This window comes from Ranitomeya variabilis, chromosome 5, assembly GCF_051348905.1.
Source record: "Ranitomeya variabilis isolate aRanVar5 chromosome 5, aRanVar5.hap1, whole genome shotgun sequence".
Lineage (NCBI taxonomy): Eukaryota > Metazoa > Chordata > Amphibia > Anura > Dendrobatidae > Ranitomeya > Ranitomeya variabilis.
This window is the reverse complement of record NC_135236.1, coordinates 84,884,942-84,910,596: the sequence shown is the minus strand read 5'-3', so window position 1 is coordinate 84,910,596 and position 25,655 is coordinate 84,884,942. Positions and strand designations below refer to the sequence as shown.

Genomic DNA, 25,655 nt, shown 5'->3' with positions numbered 1-25,655 from the left:
AAAGGTGCAAATTCTTCAGGTTTATTTATTAAATCATCAAATCATTTCACCTTCCGGCAATTTATACAGAACCCTTTATTCCTGAGTGAACCCCAATGGCCTGAAGTAAATAAACTATTTGTAAAAATAAACTTATTAAACTATTACCAAACAGCGTCTTAAAAAAATATATAGTTTCCCCAAACATTTTCAAAAAGAATAACAAAAATGGCACAATATATTTTCAGAAAAGGTGCTCCGGAAACAGAAAAGTGTTCCTCTAAGTTTACTGCAGTGCAAACATTTTTTTTTCCCCTGACTAAATATATCCTGCACCTTATCATGCAAGGCACACGAGCTGGAGCCTTCTTATTCCCTGAGTCAATTCGTTGCCCTTTCACCTAAAGAAAGGAGACGGCCATTTTGTAATTTATTAATTTCACTGGGCCCGAAATACAGGGACGTTGTCGCCCATAGCAACAAGATTCCTGATTTACACATGTGAGAAAAAGAAACCTTTCATCTGATTGGCTGCTATGGGAAACTACCTTCACGTTATGTGTGTCTGCACGGAGGCCACAAAATGTCCGCCTGGAAGCCACAAAATGTCCGCCTGTACTGTGTACAGGTTACAGGCACCTACTGCATAGCCCAAGATATGAAAATCAAAAGTCAAATGGAATTAATAAAAACCTTAAAATATATATATAAAAAAAAGCACAATCACCAAGATCACACATTAAACGCCCTTAAACATGAAGGGGGGGAAAGGCTCTTCGGAGAACTGAAGGGCATGAATCATTTATTTAAAAAAAAGGGATTATTATAGAAGTGGAGGAGGAAAATGGTGCCGAGACTGAAGACAAAGATTTTTTTTTTTCTTTTAAGAAATGTCTGACACAAGCAACACTATTTTATTTATGAAAGGGAACATGCCCAAGATTTTTTGGCCTCACTTTATTTTTTTCTGGCATGGATGTACCACAGCAAATAAGCGACTGCTGTTAACCAGGCTCATCAAACTGAGGAAGTGGAGCCATTATCCATTCTAAAAGAGAAATGGAGGAGTCCGCATTCATATGAATGGCCCCAACAAAGAGTGGATGGGGCAGTGACATAGGGCTATATTGCCACAAAGTTTCCTTCATCAGGATTGTTGGGGGTCCCAGAGGTTGTGTCACCACCGATCATTAAGGGATGGAATATCCTAATATTTTCTCCCTTTAAAGAGGGGCGCTCAGTGCCATAAATACGCATTTTTATTCACCTGGGGTAAATGCTGCCGTTCTCCCGAATCTGGCGACAGTTTTTATTTACTCCTATCTCTCCCTTCTTGAAATATGGCCTTCTCTTCCCTGTATGTAAATCTAGGCTTGTTAGCTAAGGGGGCTGGTCCTCAAAAGACAACCACAGAGAAGAGCTATAGACCAAGCCCCCTTGGTCAACAAAACTAGCTTTATATTCAGGCAATAGGAGGCCATATTTCAGGACTGGAAAGGCGTAGAAACAAAAGAAAAACAGCGCATTCAGGAGAACAGCGGCATTTCACCAACTAAAAAAATAAATTTTAATGAGAAATGAAAGGTCCTCATTAGGGCTGGCCTCAACTTGACAATCCATTTTTCATATGCTCTGTTAGGAAATATTGGCCTCATAGATGAGAAAGGTCTCCTTCTCCGGATAGTCTTCTACTGAGCGACTGCATCAGACTACAGTAAGAACTGCTCCCATCCTAAGGGATTATAGTGGCTCTTGTAAGAGTATTTTATACAGATCATAGTCAAAATTCTGTGAGCTGCACTAAACGCAGTAGTTAAAATGGCAAATAATCTATATTTTAAGTGCAAATTGCCATTTTATGACAATGAATGAGGGTATATTCAGGTTTTGGGGGTTTTTTTAGAGGCAGAAAAATCTGATGAGTTTTAAGACTTTTTCTTTCTTTTCCTGAAGCGGTTTTTGCAGCATTCCCCCCACATCCTTTTAACTTGGTGGTGTCAAGTAGTCTACCTCACAGAAATGACACCACTTTTGTTATTTCCACAGCGAGATTTTCAAAATCTCATTGGAAAAATACTAAAAAAAAAAAAAAAAAAAAAAACTTGCTGTATGTAAAGCAAAATGGATTTTGTATACAAAAAAAAAAAAGGAAGAGTATTGGAAGCATTTTTCTTCAGGATTTTGGAGCAGATCAGCTTCAAAACCATTCTCACAATGGTGTCCTAGCGGGTGTCAAAGCTGCACCTTTTAAAAGACACCCACCTCAGCTAGCGTCTAAGGGCCCAGTTGCACAGGTCCGACAACCTTGGAGCTAACCCGATGAGCCTCTCTCTAATGTAGGGGCATTGTAAGGTGCAGTAATGTCTTCAGAAAGCTAAATATGCGAAAACAGTGTAAAATATGTAAAAAAAACAATCAAAAACAAAAAGAGCTAATTGTCAGCATCAGATCACAAGATAAATCATGTATACAGATTATTTCTATAAGTGCATTTTTCCCCCTCAGATCCCAACCACCAGTGAAATCCAAGCCTTCATTCACCACTTCTGTCAGCCTGTATAAGATCGTATATGGTCACATTAGTTCCCGAGAGTGTTGAGAAGAAGCCGAGACAATTTAGGGCGGCAACATCCTGGCTGACATATTGTATTGATGGCTGTAGATAGATCAAATCTGAAAAACAGAAGAAATGTCATTTTGACTAATGTATAAATTCTTAAAAATATAATACCATAACTTGCGAACTCTTCCAAGAGCAGTCTTCTGTTTGGCTAGATCCTTAGCCTCATTCTGTGGGTGCTGGGGGTACTGTGTCCATCTGCCAACAGTGCCCATAAACCTTAGATATCTCCAGCCATAAACTACTTCAACTGACCGCTTTTTGTATCAGCTTTCCCATACATACAAGTGCTTCTCACTAAATTAGAATATCATCAAAAAGTAAATTTATTTCAGTTCTTCAATACAAAAAGTGAAACTCATATTACATAGAGTCATTACAAACAGTGATCTATTTCAAGTGTTTATCTCAGTAAATTAAAAAGCACCTGCAAAGGCTTCCTAAGCATTTAAAAAGTCCCTTAAGGCCCCGTCTCACATAGCGAGATCGCTGCTGAGTCACAAGTTTTGTGACGCAACAGCGACCTCAGTAGCGATCTCGCTATGTGTGACACGTACCAGCGATCAGGCCCCTGCTGCGAGATCGCTGGTCGTGTCGGAATGGCCTGGACCTTTTTTTGGTCGTTGAGGTCCCGCTGACATCGCTGAATCGGTGTGTGTGACACCGATCCAGGGATGTCTTCACTGGTAACCAGGGTAAACATCGGGTTACTAAGCGCAGGGCCGCGCTTAGTAACCCGATGTTTACCCTGGTTACCAGCGTAAATGTAACAAAAAAAACACTACATACTCACCATCTGATGTCCGTCAGGTCCCTTGCCGTCCGCTTCCTGCTCTCCTGCTCTGACTGAGTGCCGCCGTACAGTGAGAGCACAGCACAGCAGTGACGTCACCGCTGCGCTCTGCTCTCACTGTACGGCGGCACTCAGTCAGAGCAGGAAGCAGACGGCGAGGGACCTGACGGACATCAGATGGTGAGTATGTACTGTTTGTTTTTTTTGGTAACCAGGGTAAACATCGGGTTACTAAGCGCGGCCCTGCGCTTAGTAACCCGATGTTTACCCTGGTTACCCGGGTGCTGCAGGGTGACTTCGGCATCGTTGAAGACAGTTTCAACGATGCCGAAGTCGTTCCCCTTATCGTTGGTCGCTGGAGAGAGCTGTCTGTGTGACAGCTCCCCAGCGACCACACAGCGACTTACCAACGATCACGGCCAGGTCGTATCGCTGGTCGTGATCGTTGGTAAATCGCTATGTGTGACGGGGCCTTTAGTCTGTTTCTGTAGGCTCCACAATCATGGGGAAGACTGCTGACTTGACAGATGTCCAGAAGGCAGTCTTTGACACACAGAGTAAGCTACAAAAGGTCATTGCTAAAGAAGCCGGCTGTTCACAGAGTGCTGCCTCCAAGAATATTAATGGAAAGTGGAGTGGAAGGAAAAAGTGTGGTAGAAAAAGGAGCACAAGCAACCGGGATAACCGCAGCCTGGAAAAGACTGTTAAGAAAAGGCTTTTCTTGCCCTGATGAAGTCTGTAGTACTTTGAAACGCGTAGACTAAATAAAGAATAAATGTGTGTACTTTGTTTGGATTTATTACATGGGATGCCAGCAGCGCAGATTATCCACAATTCCTCCTTATCTGTGTTTTCCCGCTCTGAAGACCCATTGGACCTGCAGCAGCTGGATGTATAAGTGATTCAAATGTTGTGTATACACAAATAAATGAGGTTTAGTATCATCCCACCCTGGACAACATCTGCAAGGAGTTTGTATGTTCTCCCCGTGTTTGCGTGGGTTTCCTCCAGGTTCTCCGGTTGTCTTCCACATTCCAAAAACATACTGATAGGGAATCTAGATTGTGAGCTCCATCGGGGACAGTGATGATAATGTGTGAAAAACTGTAAAGCGCTGTGGAATATGTTGGCGCTATATAAAAACAAAAAAAAGAGAGAACCTTAAACAGTTTTATCTCCCTTGGATAAAACCTTATTGCGCTGTATTTTTCCTCCTAGTTTTTTTCTGTTCACTTATGATAGAGTATAACACTTGCACGGAGATACAAACGCACACGCTCCTTGTATCACTGACAAGTCATTTTTACTTGGTTTCTTGTTGTTCCTGTGTAATATTTCTTTATTCTTCATTATCTTCTGCTTGCTGTGGAGTACAGTGTGGATTTTCTTTTAATCATTTTAGCGACACAATAGAAGTCCAATTCTATTTTTATGGTTGTCCAATAGTGCAAAAATCGATGACACTGTCAGACTTCTATTACGGACAGGACACTTCTTCCCCTCAGTCTTTTTAGCTCTGTGAATTCCCCTCCTGTCTTCAATATCACATCCTTCATCCCATTTTGCTTTATAAATCGGCAATGAACAGATTGGTGTAGCACAGGGCATAGGGTTACCTAAACGTGAGGTTTATTATATTGCCCTCCCAGGCTACACATGACGACTGATTGGTAGTAAAGCAATTTTATATGAAACATCCCTAAAAGAATTACAGCATTTGTCGCACCCCACATTCTTGCCATTCTCACCTTATTATCCAATTTCTGGTACTCCCCTGAATTCGGACGCTTTTTGTCTCCAAAAAGTCCTCCTTCCAGTGCAAAAATGAATCTCTGAGAAAGGAAGGAAACAAGCAAGAAGTTACACATTAAACATATCAGCACTAAATGTTACCTGTGATCATTAGAGAAAAAATGATTAGAGGAATACCTGACATGCCAACCCTACAGAGAGTGGGCTCAGATGTAAGAGGCAGAATGGGGCCATGAATAACAGTATTATGAAGAATTACACAAAGAAATCAATGTCATGTACGGAGGAGCCGGGTTCATCCAGAGCGAGAGCCTCCTCAGTGTAATGCATGAGGGGTCCTCAATGGAATACCCCCTGCTAATAATTCAGAATTGGCAAGGCTTTCAACACAACACAACCCGTCAACACAAAAAAAATAAAAAATAAATAAAATTGAGTTGTTCACCTTTTGCTGTGATAGGCGTTTTTTGTGATAGACCATGGACAGCACGGCAACTAGGATTGCTAAGGTAACTAGGAAGGCCCAGAAATAGACGCTTCCTGACTTCTCTGTGTGCTTGTGTTCTCTCATTTCAGGTGGAAAGATTTCTTTTTGGACTGGCCTTTCTTCAAGGACATCATCGGTATCCACATCATCGTCTATGTAAACATCCAATGCATCATACTCATCGGGGTCCTCTAGTCTTTTTTTAGCCTCATCTTGCTTCTTTGTTGGGAACCATTCGAAGTCCTGGGGAATCTTCACTTCTTCACCCCTCTCCCACCAGGGCTCCTTAGCTTTTTCCTCTTCCTCCCACCAGGGTCTTTCAGCTTTGGTCTCTGCTCCCCACCAGGGCTTCATTGTTACAGGCCATGCCCACCACGGAGCCTCATCTGCTACTTTATCCGCCTTCACATCAGACTTTTCCCACTCCTGGGGCTTCTCCCCTATAACCTCTTCCGGTGCTTTTAAGTCCCATTGTGGGCTTTCAGTTTTGGGCACTGCATCAAACCATGTCTCCCACAGGGGCTTCTCCGCTTTGGAATCTCCATCCTCCTTGAGCTCCTTCGCTACAGAATCTGTCTCCATCCAGTCATCCTCTTCTTCCCACCAGGGCTCTTCTGATTCATACTCTTGTTCATCCTCAGAGTTTCTGTCATCATAATCTGCTATTTCTTGTGTGGTGTTCACATTTGTCCCATCTTCTTGGACAATCTCTGCCTCCGGCTGGCTCTCGAGTTGGGTGCCATTTTGTGGCCCAGTCAAGGAATTCTCCTCGACCGCCTTCAAATTTTCCATGTCATCTGACTGGTCCACCTCTACTACCTTCCATTCGCTCAACAGAATTTCTCCATCAGTTGTTTCTATGGGTGCAGCTGTAAAAAAAAAAAAGACAACATAATATATGAATACATAGCAGGCCTCTCGGTAACAAATCCATGATATTAACGTCATCATGAATGAAGAAGCATCAGGCACATTGACCATATAAAAACAGAGACATGACAGGTCACTATTGTATCACTCTTAACATCAGGTTCCATTTAACGTTTAACAAAACGCCCCAACATTAGCCAATACAGCATCGGGGTCTATTTTGCCCCTTAAACAGTTCAATACTGGGCCATTCCCCCCTCACCCCATGTTCATGAGCAAACACATCCCCCCCAGACATGTTTTTAGAAGCTCAAGTTCTTTTTTTATTGCTTGTTTAATCAATTTTTTTTTCCTTTAATATGTGGGGACTTATTTTTTATATTAAATATAAATTTTTACCAAGGGGAAAAAAAAAAGTAATAACCATTGCCGATTCATTATGAACGGAGTTTTGTATACCAGTTTCACTGAATTTGGCAAATCTTAGTCCCGGGCACCTGTCACCAAGAGTCGTGTCCATCTTAATAAATTTGGTGCAGATTTTAGCAGCTGTGCGCCACTGCGGGAAATTATACACCACCTTTGTGATGTAAATTATGATGAATTTATGGGGCGCACTTGGCCAGGACCCAGCTGGGCTACGCCAGTTATTTAAAAAAAAAAAAAAAAGTAAGGCCAAATGTAAAAACATTTAATTTCCTTTTTTTATTATAGCCCTACTTGGGAACGTCTATCAGCCTGATTGCTAATAAGATGCCCTGTAAGAATTTGATTTAATCACTGGACCTAGGGCCACGTTCTCACGGTCAGTATTTTATATCACTTACAGTGCCTTGCGAAAGTATTCGGCTCCCTGGAGCTTTCCAATTTTTTCCCACATATCATGCTTGAAACATAAAGATACCAAATGTAAATTTTTGGTGAAGAATCAACAACAAGTGGAACACAATTGTGAAGTTGAACGAAATGTATTGTTTTTTTAACATTTTTGTGGAAATTCAAAAACTGAAAAGTGGGACGTGCAATATTATTTGGCCCCTTTAACTTAATACTTTGTTGCGCCACCTTTTGCTGCGATTACAGCTGCAAGTCGCTTGAGGTATGTCTCTATCAGTTTTGTACATTGAGAGACTGAAATTCTTGCCCATTCATCCTTGGTAAACAGCTCGAGCTCAGTGAGGTTTGATGGAGATCGCTTGTGAACAGCAGTTTTCAGCTCTTTCCACAGATTCTCGATTGGATTGAGGTCTGGAATTTGACTTGGCCATTCTAACACCTGGATACGTTTATTTGTGAACCATTCATTGTAGATTTTGCTTTATGTTTGGGATCATTGTCTTGTTGGAAGACAAATCTCCATCCCAGTCTCAGGTCTTTTGCAGACTCCAACAGGTTTTCTTCAAGAATGGTCCTGTATTTGGCTCCATCCATCTTCCCATCAATTTTAACCTTCTTCCCTGTCCCTGCTGAAGAAAAAGCAGGCCCAAACCATGATGCTGCCACCACCATGTTTGACAGTGGGGATGGTGTGTTCAGGGTGATGAGCTGTGTTGCCTTTACGCCAAACATATCGTTTGGCATTGTTGCCAAAAAGTTCGATTTTGGTTTCATCTGACCAGAGCACTTTCTTCCACGTTCGGTGTGTCTCCCAGGTGGCTTGTTGCAAACTTTAAGCAACACTTTTTATGGATATCTTTGAGAAATGGCTTTCTTCTTGCCATTCTTCCATAAAGGCCAGATTTGTGCAGTGTACGAGTGATTGCTATCCTATGGACACTGTCCCACCTCAGTTGTAGATCTCTGCAGTTCATCCAGAGTGATCATGGGCCTCTTGGCTGCATCTCTGATCAGTCTTCCCCTTGTTTGAGATGAAAGTTTAGAGGGACGGCCGGGTCTTGGTAGATTTGCAGTGGTATGATACTCCTTCCATTTCAATATGATCGCTTGCACAGTGCTCCTTGGGATGTTTAAAGTTTTGGAAATAATTTTGTATCCAAATCCGGCTTTAAACTTCTCCACAACAGTATCACTGACCTGCCAGTTGTGTTCCTTCGTCTTCATGATGCTCTCTGTGCTTCAAACAGAATCCTGAGACTATCACAGAGCAGGTGCATTTATACGGAGACTTGATTACACACAGGTGGATTATATTTATCATCATTAGGCATTTAGGACAATATTGGATCATTCAGAGATCCACAATGAACTTCTGGAGTGAGTTTGCTGCACTGAAAGTAAAGGGGACAAATAATATTGCACGCCCCACTTTTCAGTTTTTGAATTTCCACAAAAATTTAAACTAACCAATAAATTTCGTTCACTTTCACAATTGTGTTCCACTTGTTGATTCTTCACCAAAAATTTACATTTGGTATCTTTATGTTTGAAGCATGATATGTGGGAAAAGGCTGAAAAGTTCCAGGGGGCCAAATACTTTCGCAAGGCACTGTATATATAAGTCAAAACCAGGAGAGGAACAATCAGAAGGAAAGTATAATAGAGACACGTCACCACTTCTGTGTTTATCACCCACTCCTGGTTTCAGCTTACAGATACTGATGGAAAATACTGACCAAATAGTGAACGTTAAAACCCCCTACAGATCATGGGAAAAGCTCTGCGTACTATGGAGCATTAGACATTATGATTCAATGCCATTACACACCTATCCGTGCTCGGCTTCACTCCCAGTCTCACAGCTCTATGCTTCTAATCTGTGCTTGTTTGATCACAGGCTCCATGAAATTGGCGGCCATGTCGGCAGGAATAATTATTTTGTCCCAAATTCATCATCCTGGCTCATTATCCTAGATCTTCAAATTAAGCAAGTTGTCCAATATAATACATTGTCTAAAATAAAATCAGCTCAACATGTGTCACCGGCAAAAGACAAAATTCTGGGCAGCCCGCTACGTTTCTACCAAGTTTCCATCCTCCTGTACGTCTCTTCATACCGAAAAATAACATAATAGAGGGCATGCTCTTCTTTCTACACACTGAGATGGTGTACGCACACTCGCATTAGCCTGACCATTATACATCACACAGGGAGAAGAGCAGCAAGCGCGGCCCCACTAATCCCCAGCTGAGGACCCTGTAGGGGAAGCACAACACCTCCCTGTGACCTGAAGAAGGCGGCTAATTCCTGCCATGGCCCATCCTGGTGGTACCAATGGGATCTCTACTATGTGCATTGAGCTGCAGGAAGAAGTCACCAAAGGTCGTAATAAGTGCGGGAACATGCTCTGATAAGGTGTTATCTCAGCATGCTCGGGTGTTAACAGAGTGTCTTCGGCGCGCTCAAAAAATATCTTCGAGTCTTCGAGGCAGAATTGTCTGTTCGACAGCTGCAGGGACTCTAACATTTTTTCAAGCACGCCGAAGTCACTCAGTTAGCACATGAGCATGCTTAGATAACACCTTATCCCAGCACGTTCGCTCTTCACTAGTCATAATACATATACATGTATATCCAGGGCCGTAGTTCTGTTTTGTTTGTTTTTTGTGGACTGGACAAAGGGGCTTGTTCTACTCCAAGTAATAATAGCAGCCATTGTACTTTTTCACTTCCCCAAATCAGAAGAGGAAGAAGTAGAATAACTGCATTTATATCAGTAGATAAATCAACAAACATGCGGTCATAGGAACTCTCGTTCGTTCTCGTTTTATTTGGGCGATCAAATCTTTCATATATTTTGATGGTACAGTATAAACATTATAGGCAGCACATTTCTCCTCCCCTTGGACACAGGGAATGTGCTGCCGATGACATGATGCTGTACAAACGCTCGGTTATTCTGTCCCCACGATTGATCGTCTATAGCGTAAGCAGGCCAATAATCCCGGTTATCAGTTGGCTATAATCCATAAACACTTGTTAGCCTTGCACTGACGGGCCAACGTCGGCATATCTGACTGCACCATTAGCCAATACAGACTGTGGAGCGATGCTGAGGACACTATAATTGCTGATCGTTCTCCCCATATACAGTATCACGTTGTCGGCAGCACATCCCCTATATTCACTGGGTGATGTGCTGCAGATAACCAAACAGACTATGAACTCCGTCATGTTTACACCAGCGGACAGACGAGAGCGAAAGTTCCTATAAACGCTCTTTGGCCGCGCACCTACGGTTGTAAATTCCTTTTCCTCTGGATGTTTGCAGACATTTCACTCTTCCTCTGATTTTCTTTCCTTTTGGACCTTAAAGTTGGAGCGGGGGTGGGGGGAAGCTTTCCTTATGGCTGTAGAAGTTCCAATTTATCTACTTCCGGACTACCCATAGACTAGAAACATCCGGGCGGTCTACACTTTTCCCTGCACTGACGATTTAAGCCTGTGTTTACATGTAGCGTTTTTTTCTTCTACAACCAAAACCTGTTTTCTTGGCAATAAAAATTCTGCTTTTTTCACAAGTTTTTTGTGCATTTTTGCAGGATTTTTTTCTGTGCAGATTACATGCAACTTGTCTGTAGTACATGTTTAAAGGGAATCTGTCAGCAGGATTGTGCTCAGTAACCTACACACAGTGTCAGGTCGGTGCCGTTATATGTCGCACCTGCTCAGTAGCAGCTATCGGATCGCCAACAGCAGCTACTGCGCAGGCGGCACCAAACAAATGTCTCCACTAAGATGCCGCTGGGCACGCCTGCACAGTAGCAGCTATCGGTGCAATCTTGGAAGAGGCAAACAAGTGGGTGTGAGAGATTTCAGAAATCTCATAGGCCTTGCTGGTTCTGGAAAATTAGCTTTTCTGCATTGAAAAAAAGAAGAAATAACACTGCATGTGAACACAGCCTAAGGCTACATTCCCACCATGGGCAGTTTTTGAGTTGCACAATTTCTTAGTATTCAAACTAGGTTACTTGTGATATTATTGCTTTTTTTTTCTCTTTTGTTGGCTGCACAAAACTCAGCGTGCCCGCAAGAGAAAAATATAGTTCTTACCGATAACGGTATTTCTCTGAGCCCATGACGGCACCACGGAGAGAGGGGATCCGCCCACCAAGGACAGGAAACCTACAGATAAAAAGGCGGTACCACTCTCCCGCATCAGTTGTTTACTAGAGAACGATGGGAGACTATGGAACAGCTTATTAGTTTCAATATTACTTAACTTAATTGAGATACCGCGTGACTTATAAAATAACCTATGGCACTATATTAACGTGCACACCCATAAGTGAAGGGAGGGAATGTACAGGTGCCGTCATGGGCTCAGAGAAATACCGTTATCGGTAAGAACTATATTTTTCTCTGACGCCCATGACGGCACCACAGAGAGATTTCATAGATTGTACATTCAGGGAGGGAACACCGCTTCCAGAACCCTTTACCGAAGGTAAGGTCTGAAGAGGAGATAAGGTCCAATCTATAGTGCCTATAGAAAGTGGAAGGCGATGACCAAGTAGCAGCTCTACATATCTGGTCAATAGAAGCTCCGGCCTTCTCCGCCCAAGAAGCTGCCACTGCCCTCGTTGAGTGAGCCTTGACATCTCCCGGGACGGACATTCCACTTGATGAGTATGACAGGCTGATAGCGTCAGTGATCCATCTCGCCAGAGTGGCTTTGGAGGCTTTTTTCCCCTTTCAGGGACCCTGAAAGCACACAAAAAGAGAGGCATCCTCCCTACTCTCTCTGGTGGCTTCTATGTACTGCATGAGGCATCTCCTGACATCTAGTGTATGTAACGATTCCTCCTCCTTATTTTTTGGGTTAGGACAAAAGGAGGGAAGTGATATCTCTTGAGATCTGTGGAATCGGGATGCCACTTTCGGGACGTATGCTGGGTCTATTTTGAGAATAACTATCCTCTAAAAACTGTGTGTATGGAGGGTTAGCAGATAGTGCCTGTATGTCGCTAATTCTACGAGCAGATGTGAGGGCGACTAGCAGGGATGTTTTGAGGGATAGGAGTTTTAACGGGACATCCTCCAAGGGTTCGAAGGGTGGTTTAGTCAGTGCTTTAAAGACCAAATTTAAATCCCATTGAGGGGCAGTTTTTATTGGAAGTGGCCTCGATCTACCTGCTGCCCTGATGAACCTTGAAACCCATCGATTACCTGCCAAATCATAATTAAACAGGGCTCCCAATGCTGCCACATGGACTTTCAAGGTACTCGTGGCTAAACCGATCTCCAACCCGTTTTGTAAAAATTCTAATATGGTTTTAAGGGGGACTTCTTCCCCTATTTTGGTGCCTGATGATGACAGGAATTTTTTCCATATTTTCCCATATTGCTTTGTTGTTACCGGTTTCCTACTTTGTAAAAGAGTGGATACTAGTCCTGGCGAAAACCCTCTATCTTCTAGTAGCTTCTTCTCAAATGCCAGGCTGTCAACTGTAAGCTCGTAACTTGTGGATGGTTGACCGGGCCTTGGGAGAGTAAGCCTGGAAGGTCTGGGAGTACCCACGGGTCGGATATTGACATTCTCCTCATTAAAGAGAACCAAGGTCTCTTCGGCCAGAACGGGGCTATTAAGATTACATGAGCCCCGTCCTCCCAAATCTTCCTCAGCACTGCCGGAATCAGAGCAAATGGGGGAAATGCGTAGGCCAGCTGATGCAGCCATGGGATCAGGAACGCATCTAGAGCTACTGGATTCCCCCGAGGAGTTATGGAGCAGAAGGAGGTTACTTTTTTGTTTGTGTTGTTGGCAAAGAGGTCTATGTCGGGAACCCCCAATTTTTCTGTAATCTGGGTGAATACTGTCTGATTTAGCTCCCATTCCCCTTGCTTTAGACTGGAGCGGCTCAGAAAGTCTGCTTTGTAGTTGTCCACTCCCCTTATATGCAGACTTGTCAGGGATAGAAGGTTGCCCTCGGCTATCTGAAAGATTTCCTCGGTTACTTCCATCAGGTTTTTGGAGCGAGTCCCCCCTTGGTGATTCAGGTATGCTACTACCACCCTGTTGTCTGACATGACTGATGTGGTGAGAGTGAAGGGCCCCCAAGGATTCCTGCAGGGAGAACTTGACCGCTAGGAGCTCTTTCATATTGGAAGATTCTTTCCGCAGGGATGTCGACCAGGTGCCTTGAGCTACTAGGTCGCCCAAATGAGCCCCCCACCCGCTGGGGCTTGCATCTGTTGTCAGTATTTTTGAGATTGGGATTACCCACGGGACTCCCTGGGAAAGATTCTTTTGCGATGCCCACCAGATTAGTGACTGAGTTGTGTTTGGAGATAATCTCAACCGACTTTCTAAACGCCCTCCCAGAGAGATCTCCTCTGACAAAATCTGCCATTGAAGGTGTCTCGAATGGAGCTGAGCCCATTGGACCGCAGGTATGCATGAAGTCATGGACCCCAAGAGGGACATAGCCTGACGTACAGTTATAGAGGGGAGAGCTTGTATTTTGGACACTAGCCTTATTATTCTCTGTATTTTTTCCCTGGGAAGCCGGCATTCTTCCTTTATAGAGTCCAGAGTGAGACCTAGGTATTCCTGGACCTGGGAAGGCACCAATCTGGACTTTAAGTTTATTAGCCAGCCCAGTTCCTCTAGAGACCTCGTTACTGTTTCCAGCTGATTGCTGCAGTGTTGGGGAGAGGAGCCTATCACCAAAAAGTCGTCCAGATATGGTACAATCAAGGTGTCTTGCTCTCTGAGATGAGCCATCACCTCCGCAATTAGTTTTGTGAATATTCTCGGGGCTATTGCTAGTCCAAAAGGTAGGGCTGAAAATTGAAAGTGACATAATATCCCCTTGATATGAACTGCTATCCTGAGAAACCTCTGGTGATCTAGGTGGATAGGGACATGATAGTAGGCATCCTTTAGGTCCAGGACTACCATGAAACACCGAGGAAACAGCATTTTTATAGATGACTTTATTGTCTCCATTTTGAACGGTTGAACCTCTAGGTATTTGTTTAGGCTTTTCAAGTTTATGATAGTCCTGTACGACCCATCCGGTTTTTTTCTCAGAAATAGAGGGGAATAGTAACCTTGCCCTCTTTCTTGTGGGGGAACTTCCAGAAGAACTCCCTTGTCCACTAGTCCCATGACCTCGCTTTCCAAAACCAATTGCTCTTCCACTGAAGACCTTGGAGATGTTATCGAAAAAGAGGGGCGAGGGTTTTTTTAGAAATGTTAGTTTCAGCCCTGATTTTATTATGCCCAGGATCCATTGGCTGCAGGTAATCTTTTCCCAGGCCGGGAGAAAGAGTGACAATCTCCCCCCCACCTGGGGCCAACCTTCATTGGGAAGGTTTCTTGTTGTCGCTGGGGTTTTTGTTAAACAGGTATCCTTTATTTCTGTTTTTCTTATCTTCCCATTTTCCCTGGTTTCTCCCTTGCTTTTTACGGAAAAAACCTCTTGCTCCGAAAGGGCCGTCTATAAGCGGGGAAGCCCAGGGAGGGAAAAGATTTCTTCTTATCTCCTGCCTTCTCCAGGATGTCATCCAGGGTGGGACAAAACAAAAACTCCCCTTCACAAGGAATGGTACATAACTTAGATTTTGTCTGTAAGTCCCCCGGCCAGCACTTAAGCCAGAGGGCGCGCCTACCTGCGTTAGGGTACCGTTACACAAAACGATTTACCAACGATCACGACCAGCGATACGACCTGGCCGTGATCGTTGGTAAGTCGTTGTGTGGTCACTGGAGAGCTGTCACACAGACAGCTCTCCAGCGACGCCGAAGTCCCCGGGTAACCAGGGTAAACATCGGGTTACTAAGCGCAGGGCCGCGCTTAGTAACCCGATGTTTACCCTGGTTACCATCGTAAATGTAAAAAAAACAAAAACCGTACATACTCACATTCCGGTGTCCGTCAGGTCCCTAGCCGTCTGCTTCCCGCACTGACTGAGTGCCGGCCGTAAAGTGAAAGCAGAGCACAGCGGTGACGTCACCGCTGTGCTCTGTTTTTACTTTCCGGCCGGCAGTCAGTCAGTGCGGGAAGCAGACGGCTAGGGACCTGATGGACACCGGAATGTGAGTATATATGGTTTGGGTTTTTTTACATTTACGATGGTAACCAGGGTAAACATCGGGTTACTAAGCGCGGCCCTGCGCTTAGTAACCCGATGTTTACTCTGGTTACAAGCGAACGCATCGCTGGATCGGTGTCACACACACCGATCCAGCGATGACAGCGGGAGATCCAGCGACGAAATAAAGTTCCAAACGATCTGCTACGACGTACGATTCTCAGCGGGGTCCCTGATCGCTGCTGCGTGTCAGACACATCGATATCGTATGGATATCGCTGGAACGTCACGGATCGTACCGTCGTAGCGACAAAAGTGCCACTGTGAGACGGTACCCTTAGAGGAGACTGCTGATCTAGCAGCTAATCTAATAGAATCAGCAGAAGCATCTTCTAAAAATGCGGCCGCCCCTCTTAATACAGGCAAGGTGCTCAGTATGGAGTCACGGGATGTTTTCCCCTTTAGCTGGCTCTCCAGTTGGTCTAACCAAATCATTAGCAAACGGGACGTGCATGTGGCTGGCGCTGCGGCTTGTGCTGCGGTTATTGCTGTGGCTGGTGCTGTGGCTCGTGCTGCGGCTCTTTTTGCCCATGGATGGCTGGAGCAGCTTGCTTTTTATGCGGCAGTGATTCCCGCCGCTTATTTTGAATTTGCGCCTGCACAAAAGCACCTTGCCTGCCCACCGGCGCCTGCGCAGAAGCGCCGGCCTCCGTACAGAGGGACGTTATCGTCTCCTAAATCCCACGCACGCGCAGTTGACGCCGCGCATGAGACGCTGCCCACCGGAGCTCCCGGTCTCCTGCAGCCTGCTCTTAATGCACGGTTCCTGCACGCCGGGCGCTATGCAGTGTGCAGGCTGACGCTCTGAAAGGGAGGGCCGCGCCGCTCCTCCCGCAACCACAGAGGGACCCCCCCTGGATGTTGCCGCTGCTGCACCTTACCTGGGGAGGTGACTGCAAACTCCATGTCACCTCCCCCGCACACCCTAGAGGCCCACTAGACCCAGCGGTGGCGCCTCGGGTCACCACACCAGCCGAGGCAGGGGGACCCCCGCTGCCTGAGTCGGACTGATTGGCCCCGGAATCCCACGACGATCTTCTTCTGGTAAGTCTGTAGGTCTCCCATCAAGGACAGGAAACCAACTGATGCGGGAGAGTGGTACCGCCTTTTTATCTGTAGGTTTCCTGTCCTTGGTGGGCGGATCCCCTCTCTCCGTGGTGCGGTCATGGGCGACAGAGAAATTGGCATGTTGTGGATATGAAACACGAACCGCAGGTCAATTAACGCAGCAAAAAAAAAAAAAAAAGCACAGTGTGTATGAGATCTCTATATATCCCATCCACTTTGTTGGAGCTGTTCGGGTAGGTGCACACGGTCAGTATTGGCAGTGCTTTGGATACAGCACATGTCCGCTTCGTCCAAAACGCTGTCGGCTTATGAATGCAGGTGATTCTTCATGTGTTCATTGAACCGTACGAAATCACCGTGCCCAATACATTGTACGGGTAAGATTTATCCTGTGGAGACTGAGCGTCTCCACAAGATAAATAAACATGCTGTTGTCTGGAAAGACGCGCCGCATGTCCGTCTCCACAGGGAAGCCGATGGCATCCGTGCGTACATAGTGGAGATGGCTTTTCTTGCAGTAACATCCAGACACCGCAGCGTCCAACCAGCAGCGTTTATTTAATGTGGGAATATACCCCAAGACGCTGCGTTTTTGAAACAGAAGCTCATCATAAAGGCGTGTGAGCAGCTTGTATAAAATGGTGAACCTGGAGTCACACACAACCAGGCTGACCAGATAGAAGAAAAACAAGGTTTATTACCATGTTTACTTTTCCAATCTCTGTATATACAGCCCTGAACCTTGTGTATATAGATTAGGAATCACTGCCGGCGCCTCTTACTCTTCAGACCCAGAACATGTGATCTCTGGGAGTATGGCAGGAACAGGACCTGCTGGATCCTAGACCGGTTATCTCAGCTATACAGCCGGGAGGCTGAAATTCTGCAATAGCTAAGTCGAATATATAAAAAAGGATTGATATGTTAAAGGGTCTGTCCAGGATTTTCACAAAAGTCTGCAGTCACTATATGTAAGCCATCAGGATTCTACAGTGCCACAACCGGGAAAAGTCGGCCAGTCTCCGGCGCCGAGTCCTTATCTCTCCCGACACGACAGCTGATCTGATCAGCTGTCATGAGCCCCTAACAGCTGCAGGTGGAATCACGATCCACTAGCGGCTGTTAAATTTTGCCATCAATCTCTGACAGCATCAAACCCCCACCCATTGGCGCCCGTGTCACATGACAACCAGGTGCTGATGGGTTTACATTACAACCGGGGGTCTGCAGAAAACCCCCGTGCTTGTCATTGCTGATCTGTTATGAACGCCGGCTCGTGACCGGCGTTCATAGCAGATGATCATTTCTGCTACACACAGAAGAGCTATGGGAAGAAAGGGAGCAAAAAGTTAAAACGCAAAATCCCAAGGTCGTGGAGGGGTTAATGAAAAGCCTGGACAACCCTTCAAAAGCCCTATTAAAGGTCACGTCCTTATAAAAGGGCAGAGTGTATAAAATAAATAGGAAGAAAAAATATATAGAATAGAAAAAACAGAAGTATAAAAAAAAACTAAAGACACTGGAAGTTGAAATAGTTGCTTCTTGCCCTGTCCCCGTTGAGACAAAAAATGTCCAGTATGTTAAAATTATTTCTGCTGAACAGCAATTTAACCCCTTAGTGACAGAGCCAATTTGGTACTTAATGACCGAGCCAATTTTTACAATTCTGACCAGTGTCACTTTAAGAGGTTATAACTCTGGAACGCTTTATCGGATCCCGCTGATTCTGAGATTGTTTTTTCGTGACATGTTGTACTTCAAGTCAGTGGTAACATTCCTTCGATATTAATTGCGATTATTTATGAAAAAAATGGAAATATGGCGAAAATTTTTAAAATTTTGCAATTTTCAAACTTTGTATTTTTATGCCCTTAAATCAGAGAGATATGTCACAAAAAATAGTTCATAAATAACATTTCCCACATGTCTACTTTACATCAGCACAATTTTGGAAACAATTTTTTTTTTGTTTGGGAGTTATAAGGGTTAAAAGTTGACCAGCAATTTCTCATTTTTACAACACCATGTTTTTTTTAGGGACCACATCACCTTTGAAGTCATTTTGAGGGGTCTATATGATAGAAAATAACCAAGTGTGACACCATTCTAAAAACTGCACCCCTCAAGCTTCTCAAAACCACATTCAAGAAGTTTATTAACCCTTTACGTACTTCACAGGAACTGAAACAATGTGGAAGAAAAAAATGAACATTTAACTTTTTTTTGCAAACATTTTACTTCAGAACCATTTTTTTTAATTTTCACAAGTGTAAAAACAGAAATGTAACCACAAATTTTGTTGTGCAATTTTTCCTGAGTACGCCGATACCCCATATGTGGAGGTAAACCACTGTTTGGGCGCACCGCAGAGCTTGGAAGTGAAGGAGCACCGTTTGACTGTTTCAATGCAGAATTGGCTGGAATTGAGATTGGACGCCATGTCGCGTTTGGAGAGCCCCTGATGTGCCTAAACAGTAGAAACCCTCCACAAGTGACACCATTTTGGAAACTAGACCCCTTAAGGAACTTATCTAGATGTGTGATGAGCACTTTGAACCCCCAAGTGCTTCACAGAAGTTTATAACGTAGAGCCGTGAAAATAAAAAATCGCATTTGTTTTCACAAAAATGATCTTTTTGCCCCAAAATTTTTATTTTCACAAGGGTAACAGGAGAAATTAGACCACAAAAGTTGTTGTGCAATTTCTCCTGAGTACGTCGATACCCCATATGTGGGATTAAACCACTGTTTGGGTGCACCGCAGAGCTTGGAAGAGAAGGAGTGTCGTTTTACTTTTTCAATGTAGAATTGGCTGGAATTGAGATCGGACGCCATGTCACGTTTGGAGAGCCGCTGATGTGCCTAAACAGTGGAGACCCCCCACAAATGACACCATTTTGGAAACTAGACCCCTTAAGGAACTTATCTAGATGTGTGGTGAGCACTTTAAACCCCCAGGTGCTTCACAGAAGTTTATAACGTAGAGCCGTGAAAATAAAAAAATCAAATTTTTTCTACAAAAATGATCTTTTTGCCTCCAAATTTTTATTTTACCAAGGGTAACAAGAGAAAATGGACCCCAGAAGTTGTTGTACAATTTGTCTTGAGTACGCCGACACCCCATATATGGGGGTAAACCACTGTTTGGGCGCATGGCTGAGCTCGGAAGCAAAGGAGCGCCATTTGACTTTTCAATGCAAAATTGACTGGAATTGAGATCGGACGCCATGTCGCGTTTGGAGAGCCCCTGATGTGCCTAAACAGTAGAAACCCCCCAAAAGTGACCCCATTTTGGAAACTAGACCCCCCATGGAATTTATCTAGATGTGTAGTGAGAACTTTGAATGCCCAAGTGCATCACAGAAGTTTATAATGCAGAGTAGTGAAAATAAAAAAAAAATTTTCCCACAAAAGAGATTTTTTTGCCCCCAAATTTTTATTTTCACAAGGGTAACAAGAGAAATTGGACCCCAAAAGTTGTTGTCCAATTTCTCCTGAGTATGCTGGTACCCAATATGTGGGGGTAAACCACTGTTTGGGCGCACGGCAGAGCTCGGAAGGGAAGGAGCGCCATTTTGAAATGCAGGCTTTGATAGAATGGTCTGCGGGCGTTATGCTGCGTTTGCAGAGCCACTGATGTACCTAAACAGTAGAAACCCCCCACAAGTGACCCCATTTTGAAAACTAGACCCCCCAAGGAACTTATCTAGATATGTGGTGAGAACTTTGAATGCTCAAGTGCTTCACAGAAGTTTATAATGCAGACTAGCGAAAATAAAAAAATATTTTTTTTTCCCACAAAAAAGATTTTTAGACCCCAAGTTTTTATTTTCACAAGGGTAACAGGAGAAATTGGACCCCAAAAGTTGTTGTCCAATTTATCCCGAGTACGCTGATGCCCCATATGTGGGGGTAAACCACTGTTTGGGCGCACGGTAGAGCTCAGAAGGGAGGGAGCACCATTTGACTTTTTTAGCGCAAAATTGGCTGTCGTGTTTGGAGACCCCCTGATGTACCTAAACAGTGGAAACCCCCAAATTATAACTCCAACCCTAACTCCAACACACCCCTAACCCTAATCTCAACCCGATCCATAATCCTAATCACAACCCTAATGATAATCACAACCCTAACCCCAAAACAGCCCTAATCTCAACCCTAACCATAACCCTAATCAAAACCCTAAATCCAACACACCCCTAACCCTAATCCCAACTCTAACCCTAACTTTAGCCCCAACCCTAACCCTAACTTTAGCCCCAACCCTAACCATAACTTTAGCCCCGTCGTCACAAAAAGAGTTCAATGTAACCTTTTTTTTGTACGTCGCGTCCACCATTTCCGCGCATGCGTGGCCGTAACTCTGCCCCCTCCTCCCCAGGACATAGACTGGGCAGCGGATGCGTTGAAAAACTGCATCCGCTGCCCACGTTGTGCACAATTTTCACAACGTGCGTCGGTACGTCGGGCCGACGCATTGCGACCGCCCCGTACCGACGCAAGTGTGAAAGAAGCCTAAGGCTACTTTCACACTAGCATCGTACTCGGCCCATCGCAGTGTGTCGGGCCGACATACCGACGCTAGCGTTGTAAGCGCCGCACAACGGGTGCAGCGGATGCTGTTTTTTCAACGCATCCGCTGCCCCATTGTTAGGTGCAGGGAGGCGGGGGCGGAGTTCCGGCCGCGCATGCGCGGTCAGAAATGGCGGACACGTCGCACAAAAAAGTTACATGTAGCTTTTTTTGTGCCGACGGTCCGCCAAAGCACGACGCATTTGTCGCACGACGGATGCGACGTGTGGCAATCCGTCGCAATGCGTCGCTAATGCAAGCCAATGGAGAAAAAACGCATCCTGCAAGCACTTTTGCAGGATGCGTTTTTTCTCCAACGACGCATTGCGACGGAAGCCAAAAAACGCTAGTGTGAAAGTAGCCTAACCCTAGCCCTAAATTTAGCCCTAACCCTAGCCCTAACCCTAAATTTAGCCCCAACCCTAACCCTAATTTTAGCCCCAACTCGTCTCTCCTGCCGGCTAGCAGATGGCGGGCGCACTGCGCATGCGCCCGCCATAAGGAAAAAGCCGGCCGGCAGGAGGAGACAGAAGAGGACCCAGGGACACCGGGTGAGTATGTTAGGGTCCCCGAATCCCCCTATTTCTCTGTCCTCTGATGTGCGATCACATCAGAGGACAGAGAATTACAGATCGTTTTTGGTTTTTTTTGCGGTCGCCGGTAAACTGTTAATTACCGGCGATCGCAAAACAGGGGTCGGTAAAAACCGACCCCGATCATGTTCTTTGGGGTCTCGGCTACCCCCGGCAGCCGAGACCCCAAAGAACTTCCGGGCGGCGGGCGCACTGCGCGTGCGCCCGCCATTTTTTCCCGGAAAAAAGATGGCGGCGCCCATCGGGAGCCACGAGGAGCACCGGGGGAGGTAGGTAAGTATTGGGGGGCTATTGGGGGCCATCGGGGACCACATTTCTCTGTCCTCCGATGTGCGATCACATCGGAGGACAGAGAAATTAAACGGCAAATCGGTTTGTTTGTTTTTGTTGCGACCGCCGGTAAACGGTTAATTACCGGCGATCGCAACTCGGGGGTCGGTAAAAAGCCCCCGAATCATGTTCTCTGGGGTCTCGGCTACCCTCGGCAACCGAGACCCCAGAGAAAATCCGACTCTGGGGGGCGCTATTCACTTTTTCCACAGCGCCGTTAATTAACGGCGCTGTGGTTTAAGTACCCTTAGCGGCCGCCGTTAAAAGGCGTATCGGCGGTCGTTAAGGGGTTAAAACGGTTTAAGGGTCCTTTGCAGATGTAAATAAAAAAGTGAAAAATAGAAAACATAGAACATTTGTCTTTACCATTTCCAAGACAAAAAATTAAACAGAAAAATTAAGCCCCATTATGTCGTAAAAAAATAAATATAAATAAAACTTGTTTGGGAGTATCTGAACGACAAAAAAAAGACCTGAGGCCACGTTCACACGTTCAGTATTTGGTCAGTATTTTCCATCAGTATTTGTAAGCCAAAACCAGGAGTGGAACATTCAGAGGAAAAGTATAATAGAAACACGTCACCACTTCTGTATTTATCACCCACCCCTGGTTTTGGATTATAGATGTAACATACTGACAGTAAACATGTTCACGTGGACAAAAAGTCCCTTGTCATGAGGTGGGGAGGGGGTGATGGCCCAGTCACGAGCTGATGGAACAGGTTTGTCCTCATACATCACCTGCAGTCTCTGCACGGAGTGTTGTGGCCACATACACGGAAATCGCCACATTAGATAACGGGCGCCAGGGCAATATTGGAAGACATGGGTGAGGGGAATATACTTTATTTTGATATTTTTAAACATTCTTGACATTAAATAAAAAAGCAGCACACAGTCCCTCTAAGGGGAAATGTCAGACAGGAAAGTTTATGATTATAAGGCCGGGGGGTCACACTTGTGAGAAACTCGCAGGTGTCTCAATACTTGGCACTGCCTCCGGCACTCAGGACCGGAGCACTCAGAGGCAGAGAAATACATGGAGCTGCACACTCCGGTCCCCAGTGCCGGGTATGGAGACGCGAGACTTGTGCAAGTTTCTCACTAGTGTTATACTGGTGGGGGTCCGATAGCCGGGACCCCACTGGTAAAAAAAACAAAACAAAACTGGGGAGGGGCGTACAGATAGCCGGGACCCCACTGATCAAAAACTGGGGAGGGGAGTACAGATAGCCAGGACCCCACTGATCAAAAACAGGGGAGGGGAGAACAGATAGCCGGGACCCCACTGATCAAAAACTGGGGAGGGGAGAACAGATAGCCGGGACCCCACTGATCAAAAACTGGGGAGGGGAGTACAGATAGCCGGGACCCCACTGATCAAAAACTGGGGAGGGGAGTACAGATAGCCGGGACCCCACTGATCAAAAACTGGGGAGGGGAGTACAGATGGACGGGACCCCACTGATCAAAAACAGGGGAGGGGAGTACAGATAGCCGGGACCCCACTGATCAAAAACAGGGGAGGGGAGTACAGATAGCCGGGACCCCACTGATCAAAAACAGGGGAGGGGAGTACAGATAGCCGGGACCCCACTGATCAAAAACTGGGGAGGGGAGTACAGATAGCCGGGACCCCACTGATCAAAAACAGGGGAGGGGAGAACAGATAGCCGGGACCCCACTGATCAAAAACTGGGGAGGGGAGTACAGATAGCCGGGACCCCACTTTTCAAAAACTGGGGAGGGGAGTACAGATAGCCGGGACCCCACTGATCAAAAAACAGGGGAGGGGAGTACAGATAGCCGGGACCCCACTGATCAAAAACTGGGGAGGGGAGTACAGATAGCCGGGACCCCACTGATCAAAAACTGGGGAGGGGAGAACAGATAGCCGGGACCCCACTGATCAAAAACAGGGGAGGGCAGTACAGATAGCCGGGACCCCACTGATCAAAAACTGGGGAGGGGAGTACAGATAGCCGGGACCCCACTGATCAAAAACTGGGGAGGGGAGTACAGATAGCCGGGACCCCACTGATCAAAAACTGGGGAGGGGAGAACAGATAGCCGGGACCCCACTGATCAAAAACAGGGGAGGGGAGTACAGATAGCCGGGACCCCACTGATCAAAAACAGGGGAGGGGAGTACAGATAGCCGGGACCCCACTGATCAAAAACTGGGGAGGGGAGTACAGATAGCCGGGACCCCACTGATCAAAAAACAGGGGAGGGGAGTACAGATAGCCGGGACCCCACTGATCAAAAACAGGGGAGGGCAGTACAGATAGCCGGGACCCCACTGATCAAAAACTGGGGAGGGGAGTACAGATAGCCGGGACCCCACTGATCAAAAACTGGGGAGGGGAGTACAGATAGCCGGGACCCCACTGATCAAAAACTGGGGAGGGGAGTACAGATAGCCGGGACCCCACTGATCAAAAACTGGGGAGGGGAGTACAGATAGCCGGGACCCCACTGATCAAAAACTGGGGAGGGGAGTACAGATAGCCGGGACCCCACTGATCAAAAACTGGGGAGGGGAGTACAGATAGCCGGGACCCCACTGATCAAAAACTGGGGAGGGGAGTACAGATAGCCGGGACCCCACTGATCAAAAACTGGGGAGGGGAGTACAGATAGCCGGGACCCCACTGATCAAAAATAGCAGGGGGGGGATTTCCTGCCCTCAGAAAGACGATAATATGTCGTTTACACTGGCCACATATAAGTTATAAGTAATAGTCTGCATTACAGCCGCCATATTAGTGCACGGCCTCTATCACAGGGCGACCAGCACACAGTGACCACCAGGTGACAAGTATCAGGGACCCCCGACCGGAAGTGCCCGCATGTCTCCCACCCCTCCGTCAGTCACTGCAGCACTAGCTATAACGGTTGCTACTTCTCACCCCGGCCCGGAGACACGGCCGCCGCCAGCAGCACGGACAGGAGCAGCACGTAACACACACGGGCAGCCATCGCTTTGCAAACTTCTCTGACACTTCCTGTTAATCTTCCGGCTTCCGGTGAAATACAGGCCGCCATTTTGGTCCACTCGAAGGTGGGAGGTGAATAAAGATGGCCGCTTCATTAACAAATAGTGTTTTCGGACGCCATCTTGTGGTGGAGTGTGGAAAAGATGGGAAAACCGTTTCAGAAATGTATAAGTCTTTTCCACAATAACATGACTTACATTTTTTTTTCATGTAGGAACTGAGTTTATATCAGAGTCAGTTGCTATTTATTGCTGAAATTAGGAAACTCCCCTAGGGAAGCCTGTGGCTTAGGCCGGCGTCACACTAGGCGTAAGACAATACGGTCCGTTTTTTACGGCCGTAATACGCAGAAAAGTCCCCAAAATATTGGTCCGTATGTCATCCGTAGGCAGGGTGTGGCAGCGTATTTTGCGCATGGCATCCTCCGTATGTAATCCGTATGGCATCCGTACTGCGATATTTTCTCGCAGGCTTGCAAAACCGACATCTAATGGATTTATGTGCTCAAATGTTCGGTAAAACATATATACAGTATATATATATATATATATATATATATATATATATATATATATATATATATATATTTTTATT

General features: G+C 45.7%; 1 protein-coding gene across 1 annotated transcript; it reads right to left on the bottom strand.

Moving 5' to 3' along the window:
* Nucleotides 1-25,131, bottom strand: LOC143774987 (uncharacterized). The gene is made up of 4 exons (XM_077262801.1): nt 24,975-25,131; nt 5,590-6,500; nt 5,141-5,224; nt 1-2,652 (listed from the first exon to the last, which is right to left on the bottom strand). Exons 1-4 carry the CDS (start codon nt 25,108-25,110, stop codon nt 2,647-2,649), a joined length of 1,137 nt encoding a protein of 378 aa, XP_077118916.1. The 5' UTR covers nt 25,111-25,131; the 3' UTR covers nt 1-2,646.
* Between the last annotated feature and the right edge of the window lie 524 nt (nt 25,132-25,655).

Bases quoted from the DNA above. Each gene is read 5' to 3' on its own strand.
- LOC143774987 (XM_077262801.1), bottom strand. From the start codon at position 25,110: ATGGCGGCCTGTATTTCACCGGAAGCCGGAAGATTAACAGGAAGTGTC. The intron at 6,501-24,974 runs GTGAGAAGTAGC...TTTTTTTTACAG, and splicing joins GGCCGTGTCTCCGGGCCGGG to CTGCACCCATAGAAACAACT. The intron at 5,225-5,589 runs GTGAACAACTCA...TTCCTTTCTCAG, and splicing joins AACGCCTATCACAGCAAAAG to AGATTCATTTTTGCACTGGA.